Genomic DNA, 11,282 nt, shown 5'->3' with positions numbered 1-11,282 from the left:
TTAATTGTTTAATGAAATAACAGAGAGGTCAGTTTGGATTTTTTTTTAACTGGAGAGTTGGATGTCAATGTGACTACGCACGGACTTCATTAGCACTTGATATGCTCATCTACCATACTACAGTACTTCCAGGAACATTTAGAAAGAAAAACATAACTACAAAGCCTGTCCCTTCTTTTTGCCAACAGACTAGGAAAAGGTAATACTACCATAATAATGTATAATGAGGCAATACTATTGTAATTATAACAGAATTTATTCTCAGCAGACTCCCATTAGTGACCATCAATAAAGAGACATTAATTTGATCCATGTCTGCCAAATTATTAGGAAAAAACCTGAATGGCAGCTGGTGCTGCTTTGTCCTTTATACCAACAGGGGAAGGATAAGGTACAGAAGTCACGTTTACTACCCAACATAGGCACTACCAGCACAAGCATGGCAATGCATGAGGGAAATCGGGTGTTTGAACCATTGACAATACAACAGTTACTGCAGGAAAAAATGTCCTAGTTAGATCTGGGTACTGTTGATTTGATACAGTATTCAGCTGTATTTTCAGCTTTAAACATACATGGTGTTTCTGAACGTGTAGTCTGCTGCTTTGCTTCATTCAGATTGCTGCAGTAAACCCTGAGCATCAGACACCAGAACTTGGCAATGGCAGGAACCACATATCTGGTTATCTGTTGGGCTGAATAAAAAGAACTGTTGCACAACTTCAGAGGTTCTTTTAGATTCTTAGTGTTTCATCTGATAGAGATCATCTTTTTTTTGTCTGTGGATTAGGAAATGCTGATGCTTTTTATGAGCAGAAACTGCTATTCTCCCAAGCTGTGAAAGATAACTTGCAACACTCCAAAGTAAGAATTTCCTGTGAATATTTATTTTTAAGTGCATAGCATAAACAACTCAAACTGCCCTTACCAGTTTGAAAAAGGAAAAAAAAATTCAGCTGATGAGTTTATGAGCTTGTGAACAGTCGGCCTTTATTAAAAAAACGTGCGGGTAATGCCAGCTGCCAACAGTGGCATGGCCCTAGTGTCACTCCACAACGCACTGGGCAGAAAGCGCTTCTGCTGCCCTGCTCGGGAACTGGCCCCAGCTGCGAAATGCACCCACAACCGGGCGGCTGGGACCAGCAGGCTGCTGAGAGCGGGGCAGAGCGGGAAGGCAATCCTGGCCTGTGGACAAGGGACCGGCGTTTTGAAGTGTAGGACTGAAAGAGGTCAGATCCTAGCGTCTGGGGGGAGGACCAGCACAGGGTTAGCGCCACAAAACTGTAGCAGCTGCTGGCTGCACCCGCAACTGCTGCTGCATCACAAGAACTTCGGATATCGTCAGCAAGAGTTGAGCAAATACAGTTTCTATACATGTGTCAACCACGTGTTGTGGTCAACAACAGTAGAAGAGAATGGCCTAATTTGGACTGAATTCTAAACAACACTGTAAATTACTGGAACAAAACTATTTACGATCTTAATGTAACAGTGAAAAGATAAAAAGCACTGTACTAATTTCAGTTTCACTAACAAGGACTTGTATGTACTTGCCTAAATTAAAAGCAAACAAAAAAAAAAAAAATCTAAGCTTTTGAAATGTGTTCAAACAACTTCTTTGAAGTTTCTCCATGTTTGTAAGTAAATTTTATTTTATTTATCTCTAAAGCCATTTCCATGGATTAACAACAAACACTTATATAATTAAGATGTCTTCAGTATCTTTATTACAACTTTTATAATAAACAAATAGGTACTCAAGAAAACTGGACCCACTGTTATCATATATTTATACTTTTAATATATTCAATAATTCTATAAATTCAGATATTATGGAGTTTTATAAAAGTGTATCTGCTTGAAATCACTATGATTTGCAAAACACCACACTATCTGCTGCAAGAAATTTTCACCTCTACAACTGTTTTTAACAGATTATCTCATGGTAGGAAACTCCCTATCTGGAATTACTTTGCATTTGAATAAAATCCTATAAACTTCAAGTAACTTTCCCCAGGAAACTCTATCTCTTGTAAATGTGTAAGATTGGCCTGCCTAAATTGTTTCAGTGACTGCAATGTAACAGCCTCTTCAAATTTTGTATAATTTGTGGATTTATTATACAATCAGTGGCAGTATCTATTACATTTAAGGTGGTGTTTGAAACTAATTTATTTCATCTGTCAATTTTTAGTCTATGTGACCACTTATACTGAAGTCAGTTGCATTACTAGTTAAAACATTCAGTAGTTATGCATATACAGGTAACTCAGTCTTTAGATTTTCACTGAATGTGCAATATTACATACACACACTTTGACAGACACTTTAATTGTGCATTTTACAACACAAGATTAACAGGTTACTAAAGCCTGCATATACCAGCTACGGTGCTTAAAGGGGCTATCAGTCATACCATTTTGAATTTTAGCACAATAAAACATTTATTCCATGGTGTGGTTTTGAATATGAAAATCCTATTTTGTTTTACAATAGTTTCTGCAAAAATCCACACAATCCAGGTCCTGATAAACATTCATACTTATAAATTATATCCATTACTGGAGGAATTTTAATACAGTAAGCAGCAATAATTTTCAATGCCTCTTAAAACTTGTACCAAAAATATACATTTTCCATAAAATCAAAAAATAAAATATCTGAAAATGTCCTGTGATATATCTAGAAAAAAGAGGAAAAATCCAGTCTTAAAAGTTAAATTCTGCTCTCTCATACACAATTTAAATTGAGACCAATGCACGGTATTTGTACAACTGACACACAAATCTGACTTAAGTCTGCAAGATTAAAATGCAGAGGTTATGAAAAGTATGCAACTCTTATTTCAGGAGTTTAACTTTGTCCTTCAAAACTTTAAATTTGGGATTGTTGTTCACTTTCTTATTAAATATGACTAGAATATCCTCTTCTGATTTGTGATGTTCGCCAGCTACCGCATAATACTGAGCTATAACCTGCACAAAGACAAAGGAACAGTTTTGAGTTAGCAAAGATGATTCTACTTTAAGCAGTAATACATTCATGTTAGAATGGGATCTATTATGCTATTACTCCTTTGCAGAATTAGCATTCAACTTCTTCTGTAGTCCAGTTAGCAATAAAGAACATTTCCTTCAGTTGACATTCTACCAATTGATATTCTGTTAAATAATGTCAAACTTTTTTGCTTATTTGGGACAGGATTTTATAAACTTAAGCTTTACAGAAAAAAATTCAGAAGACCAAGGAAGATTAAAACCCCCATGTTGTACATTACCTTTTTTCTTAGTTTTTTAATTGAAATTTCATTGTCTGGAGCCTGTTTCAGAACAGCTTTGATGGTTCCCTTCCAGTTGAATTTACCTAGAAAATCATTAGGTGTACAACATCATTAGTAAAATTAGGTATTTCTAGGTTGTCTTCTCTAGCAGGAACCACCCTTCCATCTCCTAATTCTGGAACCAGTTCAGCTACCACAACAGTTATCTTACTGACCCTACAACAGCAGAGTGTCTTAAGCATGAAATCTTAGGTAGGCTATTTCTGAAGACTATAATAGGATAGACATGAAAAACCTACATAGTATGTGAACAACCAGGCTCAGGATTGCGTTTACTTAACTTCTGTGCTTCAGCTTTAAGCAGCAACTCTTACATAATACAGGAATAGTTGGGAAGATCCTGCCTCCCCACCCTTAGAGCACAGGTGGTTAGTTCTGCATAGGACCCACTTCACAGATCGTTAGTTGGAAGTTTCCAAATAAACAATCTGTGTGTTCAAGTACAGACATTCTCCAACAGTAAAAGAGTGTTGGATGACAGGCATAAGTAGGTTCACCTAAGCATGAGCTAAGGTCCAACACAGCTGAAGTCCAATTTATGATTCACTGGGCAAAAATGGGGATAGAAAAGATACAAAGAAATATAAAAGAGCTGTCACCCTTTTTCCTCTATGTTGGACAGCGTGCCTGGCAGCAGGGAAGAGACCTGCTGTGGTGGAACAAACGTGCCAAATTCCTCACTGCCCAGTGAAAGCAAGTGCAGCCAAAGGCTGCCAGCACAGCAGAAGCAACAAATGAGAGAAGTAATTCAGCATCAGGTGTTATGAGCAGCACAGGCTACTTACACTGGAACTGATATGTATACTGAATATGCATATATATATATATGTATACTGAGGCACAGGTTTATTTCATGGTTTTCTGCAAAAGCACCGTATTTATGTTCTGCATTAGGTCTTCTGCAGAATAGTTTTGTAACTATCTAAACTCCCACTTTAAGAATACCTTTATCTGTTCCCACATTTTCTTCATTGCCAGTGGTGTTTTCTGTTTCCATGTCTTCTGAAATGTTTTCAGTTTTCATTCTCTTTGTTGTGATATGAGGTTCCTCTGGAGATGGATAAACATACACAACAAATTATAAAATTAAAAGTTCTTGTAATATGAGTGTATATTGTGCAGCTACAGTGTTAAATAATCTCATTTGTATATGTAATTTACTACTTCAAAAAAATTCTACTCAGGTAGATTATTGAGCTTTAAGGCATTGAGAAAAAGCATCTTGAAAACAAATAAGAATATAAAGTGTAGAATGGATACCTTCTGCATGTTTATGTTTGCGTTTCTTTACATTTGTTTCCTCTTCTATTTCACTCTGATGGCCATTTCCATTTATTTCTAATTCATTCTCCAAGCTCTCCTTTCCCTTTTTGGACTTTTTACTCTTTTTTACTTCTGACTGGTTTTCTAATTTCAAGTCTTTTTTCTCCTTCTTTTTGTTCTTTTGTCTCTCTTCTTTTCGTTCTCTCTTATTCTTTTTCCTCTCAATTTTATTATCTGTAACTCCATTCTCTTCTGCCATTGTCTTTTCCCCAGTTTCTGCAGATTCCCCCTCTTCCTTTTGTTGTGGTTTGTCTTGTTCTTTCTGACATGAAATCTTTTGTTGAAAGAAAGATTATTACAATTTTTACATTACTTTTTTGACATTGCAACTTTTCTCTACATCAGTCATGAAGAACACTAATATTATGAATTCAATTAAAGTGCATACATGTGGTGACACCAGTTACATGAGAAATAGCACTAAGTAGTGTGTCTGATTCTTCTTACTCCACAGCCTAAATGCTAATTACCTTAACATCACCAAAGAAATGTTATCTTACAACATATGTAATTTCCATTTGAAATAACTGTGTGTTTTTTAAACATTTGCTAAGTGGAAGGGAGAGACAACTCTGATTTATGAAGAAAAATACAGCGTATTAAAGCAAGATACAGAACCTATTCCCAAATATACATCCCTTGAGTAATAATCTTAGTTTTGCTATCCAGTTCTGTCTTGCGATATGTGTGGGAAAACAAATTATTATTGCATGATATCAATAAAGGCACTGCTTGTTGTTTTATTTGTACTTTTCTCACTTTAACATATTTGGTGTTCCTGGGCTTATAATTTTCTTGTAGAAGAATTAATATAACAATGAACATTTTTATCTTTAATTAAACCTTAATAATTAGAAGTGAAATACAATTACTGAAATGTTAATGTGGCTATTTAGAAATAGAATAACATGATTATACCAGCAACTTAATCACTACATGTTTTTGTTCAATTTGAATTCCACTTAAGAACTTCCTTTGAGTGCACACACTTTAAAGCATGTATTAAAGAATATCTTGAGATGTTTTTAAGAACTCTTAACAGTATATTGTAACGATCCAAGCAAGAAAGTTGTGTTATATATTTTACTTTAATACTATATTCTATGGAAAATTTAAATTGTTTACATGTGTTTAAATAAAGTAATTCTTCAAATTTTTTTTTTTTAATTCAATTTAAATTAAGAAGAAACTGCTTATGGTTTTAGTTAAGTTGTACTGACTCAGAATTAATGTTCCACCAAGACAATGTACTTGAAATTTAGTGCCGAGTTTACGTTATGTTCATATCCTTAAAAACTTTTTTTTTTTTTCTTCCTGGCTCTTATATTTGGATTCTTCAGAAAAATTACAAATATATTTAACTGGAATCATCAAATCAGGAGCATGAAGCATGATCAACAAGGGATTAACCTCAGAGCTATGCCTGCATTCTTCCTCAGAAGCTGGGGGGAGGAGAAGAGCATCTTTACATCAGCAGAGAAGTATGCTTCTGTAAGAGCTTTCTAGTAGCAGTAATTGATGTAAAACAAACAATCAAAGCAAGATCCTAGCAAAAGCTAGTACTGAAATAGCAAATAACTAGATGCTGAGAAAAAGGCCAGTGTGAGTCCATGATTTGGACACAGAGTGGAAGGAATCTGCAACACAAACTGAAGGAACTCATCTCTCTCCACTAAGAAAAATAGATAAACTAGGTGCTCTTAATTTCACACTCCAATGCACATTTGAGGCCAATAAAGATCTGAAAAAAGGCTGTTTTATTCCTTCTTACAGTGTGGTAAGAGACTGAAACCAAGATGATAAAGGCAGTGTTTTTCCCTTTCCTTATGTACTAATAGCATAAAGTTAAATTAGCCTTCTGGATAGTACAATCTTGCCACAGTATCCAAGTTTTTAATCACAACCTACTCAATATGTGCAAACTAATAAGCAACAGTATGTTCCAAAAAATAGCAATTTAGTCTAGGAATATTATATATCATAATCCACTATAACAATGGGAGACAATATTTCTGCCAACATCTACAAAGGGAGTGTGAGAGGTTTTTCTTCCAGTATTTTTGATTGCATTCAGGTTGTACAATGTTGTATCTCTAACTTAACTTACATTTCTGGTTGCTTCAGAGAAAATATCCCACACCTGGTCTTGCAAAGTGCTGTCAGTAATTCTCAAACTGTTCTTCATCCAATTCTGTGCAGACAAAAAACAACAGTAACTGAGAAGGTGCATCTCTTGATTACTATATATTTAGTTCCTGGTTTTATTTTTCATTTAAGTCTCCAACCACTTCTTCTGATTAAGATCTCATTAGATGTTTACTCTCTATGAATCTCTTAAACCTCCATGTTAAATTGTTTCACATACTGTTTATGTATTGTTACAAGGCTATACCATGCCTCTACCAATGGCCTCACCAATAGTAATCCAGAAGAGGTAAATACATATAAAAGACTATCCTCATCTTTTGAATACAGCTGGTTATACTAATATCCTAGCAAACTTTTTGACTGTTCCCATGAGAAAAAATATTAAGGATCTGATGGTTTTTATTTACTTGTGTACTGAACAGATGGTCATGCTCCTAATGGGGTATCTTAGTTTATTAAAGAAAAGTAAAATTTAAGCAAGTATCTCAATGCAAACATTGGAAAGCTATCAGGGCGATTTCAGGAGTTTCTGCTGAAAATTAAAACAAAGCAGTAAATTTTTACTTACAATATGCTCACACTATCGGCAACAAATCAACTCTGAGGAATTTGGAACTCCAAGTAAAACCTAATCTTACAATCAAAATCCTAGGAAAGCTGCAATAGTATATTGGAACAATGAACTACAAAAACTTTTGATCTTCCCCTATCTTACCAAAAAGAAAGACACTGCTAGACAATATGACTTTCCCTGCTTACAACATTAATTTTGTAGAAAAGTATTCTAACCTTCAGCTTGCTAGCAGCAATGTCACTGCAGCTCATTACATTTTATTTGAATGTTCTGGATGTAATCATGACCTTCTCTCAGCCTCACAATCTGAGGCACAAAGCAGAAAAAAGAAATAGGCCACTTTGTCATTAATTCTTTACTGATACCACATGAAGCATTTGGAATATGCTTTGGCTGTGATGCAAAGTTTCATGAAGCATCCAGTGTGGGAGATTCTATCAGATTACTGAGCAACGGGAAAACTCTCAAACCAGTATCTTGCCTTTACCAGGCAAAAGCAAAGCCACAAAAATAAGAATCCTTTAAAAGTATGTCTAAGAATCTAGACATTCACTAGAAATTGCACATTGAATAAAAGAAAGGTCTTAAGAAAAGAACAAGCCTACACATGGAGATTAAGCTTGAATGGGGAGTCTCTAGCTTAACACCTAATCAATGCCCAAATAAGAAACTTGTCTCACCTTTATTATTGCTAAGAAAATCTATTTTTAAGCTCATTGCATGGATTACTATAAATCTCTATTAAAACACACCTGAAACTTTACTTTTTTTCTTGGAATATTATCAAAGGCACGCATTTGCTCCAGAACGTTCTGCACTTTAGGGCTTATGTTCGGCTTCTTCATTACTTGATGAATTTTCTGAATGAAGAACAACAGAATTAAATCAGCAAAGAAGCATAATCATAGAATCACAGAATTGTCTGGGTTGGAGGGGACTTAAAGATCATATAGTTCCAACTCCCCTGCCATGGGCAGGGACACTTTCCACTAGACCAGGTCGTGAACACATCCAGGGAGGGGTGATCCACAACTTCTCTGGGCAATCTGTGCAAGTGTCTCACCACCCTCACAGTTAAGAATTTCTTCCTTATATCTAATCTAAATCTGCCCTCTTTCAGAGGGCAGGGTTTTAAAACCATTACCCCTCGTCCTAACACTACACTCCCTGATCAAGAGTCCCTCCCCATCTTTCCTGTAGCCCCCTTTAAGTACTGGAAGGCCACTGGAGAGACTTCCTATACTTCTGAAAACGTGTTTACCAAAAGGTTTTGTGGATGTGTTAAGACTACCAGAAAAGGACTTTCTGTAATACCTCACCCTTCTGTGTAGAAAGTACTTATTATTGAGGAGGGCTAACAGTTTTTCGTAAGGAAGAGTATTCACATCATAGTGCCTTTCAACAATGCACTCAAAGCAGCTCAGTCTCTTCGATAGCACTAATCTATTGACTTCAATGGTATTATTCATATGCCTCGAGTATGCATGTAGCTTAGTACTTTCTTATACTGAGTTCTACACAAGATGGAAAACAACAAATCCATGGATAAAGGTGGTCTAACTAATTATATCTAACTGGGTTTTAAAAAAATAAAGGAGGACGCAGACAACATCATTATGACATAAAGCCTGTCTATGGTTCATCCATATCTGAAACAGTGTACGTAGTTCTTATAACCTCATTTCACAAGATCACAGTAGAACTGGGAAGACTTCAGAGGACCAGAGATATAATTTACATAGAAAGAACAACTGAGCAGGGTAGGGCTTTTCAGCCTGAAACAGAGACTTATGAGATGGGGAGGGATGCCTGACAGAGGTCTACAAAAGCCTATGTGGCATGAAGAGGGTGGACAATGACCAATGCCTATTTGTATGCAAGAGCTACAGAACATGAAATCAAACTAGTAAGAGGTAGATGGAAAACAAACAAAAGGTGCATTTCTTACCAGGACAAGCAATAGACCTACGAAGAATTGCCAAAAGAAAGCTATGGCTATTGGGAAAAACAGATCTCTGGTTTGATCCAGTATAGCCTCTTCTGTGTCTTTAATGATTATAAACAATAGTTATTTATCATATCTGCATATAGTCCAAACCTTACCTGAATCCATTCCTGTTGTTTAGCATCTCCTTTGTTAGTTTTGGCTTCAAAATCTTTTCCACCATATTTCTGGTCTTCACTCACACACCTGACATGTTCCTTATAATCGTCACCCCTGAACACAAGAGATTTTTAACTGTAGTTCACTGAAGTGTTTCAATGTTCAAACTACACAAGTCTTATGTAACCAACAAACTAAAGTAATAGACAATAGCATCTGTCGTTTAAACCTTAACACTGTCAGTTCTTACATGGGTAAAGTCTGATGTGCTTAAAGTACGTGCTTATAAGGCTGCTGACATTTTTGTCACACTACAGCCTTCAGTGAACATTTCTGACTTGCAAAATCAGATCTGACTCCAGTATACTGCTGCTTTTCTTACTGACTCTGTAACTTAATGCGCATTTGTACATGTAACGTATGCACAGCTATTATATTATCTGTGTTCTGCTACTCACATTGACACATTTTAAAACTAGAAACTAGAAAAGCAGGTGAAAAATGCCTGCAAAAACCTAATTACTAAATATAGATATATAGTTCTGACCAGTGTCAGTGGGCCAAAACGGAACAAATAAAATAGATCTTAATCTTCTGTCAGTGACGTATTGAGGAATATAATCACCATTTGAGGACAATCTTATCTTCTAACACAAATTCATATGTTTACATTTCAAAAGCAGATAGCAGCCCTACTTTCTTGAGTTCTGAGAAATCACAACCAAATTCAGAATTTTTGATGTCATTGCCAGTCTCACTCTCTCTGCAGTCACAGAGTTAAGTAACTGTTGTTGATGACCAGAAGCCAAAAGCAATGTCACTTATAACTGCAAAAGAAGAAATTGCAACTCTGTTTACTGTGTGGTTTAGTTGTCCTCGAGGTTCAAACTCGAATGATTAAGCTTGAAATTATATAAACATGTATAATTTTAAAATCCACATATGAATTATTTAGAAATTGCCAAATTTAATTCTAATATACCATAGGAAAATCTTGTATTTGTGACAACCACTGCAGAATGAACAAGGTTATTTCCCATCCTTTACCTACCAGAAATCCTTGCCACAATCCATGCAAGAAAGGCACTGACAGTTTCTGCAGATGTTCACATGCTTTTCAACTTGTGCTTTCTTCACAGATTCTCCACACGCATCGCACGTGAAAACTACCATGTTGGCAAGTGGTCACAGCTTCTGTGAAATGGGTGCAATCCTTTCTCTCCCCACTCAAGCACAGCCCTGGAAATACAAGGAGGAGATCTCACATTTACAGCTTGAAAAAAGCACTTGGATGGCCTGAAAGAAATGCCACTGTGCATCCACTAACAGAAAAGCCAAGCAGTTTGATTTTGCACGTGCAAAAGCTCAGACGGAAAAACTCATTTCGCCCGATACCTTGAGCACAAGGGACACCAGTAACGCCGCCAGGCGTAACGCGCCCGCAGCACCCCCCCGCCATGCCGATACGCTGCCCGGGCGGGTTCACGGTTCCCCTCCGCTTCCCGGCGCGACCCCCCCGCCCTTCCGTCCCGCTCCCCGCAGCAGACGCGTCTCGGTCGGATCCAGGCGAGCGGCGCCGCCAGGCGGGAGCCGCCCGAGGGGGGGCCCGGCCACACGGGGCGGGAGGGCCGGCCTGTCCGCCTCCCCCCACCCTCGGCGGCAGCAGGCTGCGGTCCCGCCGCCTCACTCCGCTCCCCGCAACCGCCACCTGCCCCCCAACCCCCCCGCACCGCCACCGCCGCCCCGCGCAGCACGTGCAGCCGCTACCGCCCTACCCCTCCCTCCCGCCGTCC

At 37.5% G+C, this 11,282-nt stretch overlaps 1 protein-coding gene across 1 annotated transcript; it reads right to left on the bottom strand.

Annotated features, from left to right (window-relative positions):
• Positions 1-924: 924 nt before the first annotated feature.
• On the bottom strand, positions 925-11,189 carry LYAR (Ly1 antibody reactive). The gene is made up of 8 exons (XM_074904518.1): positions 10,541-11,189; positions 9,489-9,603; positions 8,138-8,245; positions 6,771-6,854; positions 4,601-4,937; positions 4,286-4,390; positions 3,278-3,363; positions 925-2,975 (listed from the first exon to the last, which is right to left on the bottom strand). The coding sequence occupies exons 1-8, from the start codon at positions 10,660-10,662 to the stop codon at positions 2,841-2,843; spliced, it is 1,092 nt and encodes a 363-aa protein (XP_074760619.1). The 5' UTR covers positions 10,663-11,189; the 3' UTR covers positions 925-2,840.
• Between the last annotated feature and the right edge of the window lie 93 nt (positions 11,190-11,282).

Source organism: Athene noctua, chromosome 4, assembly GCF_965140245.1.
Source record: "Athene noctua chromosome 4, bAthNoc1.hap1.1, whole genome shotgun sequence".
Lineage (NCBI taxonomy): Eukaryota > Metazoa > Chordata > Aves > Strigiformes > Strigidae > Athene > Athene noctua.
Note: the sequence above shows the minus strand (reverse complement) of the source record. Positions and strands in the feature narration are given on the sequence as shown.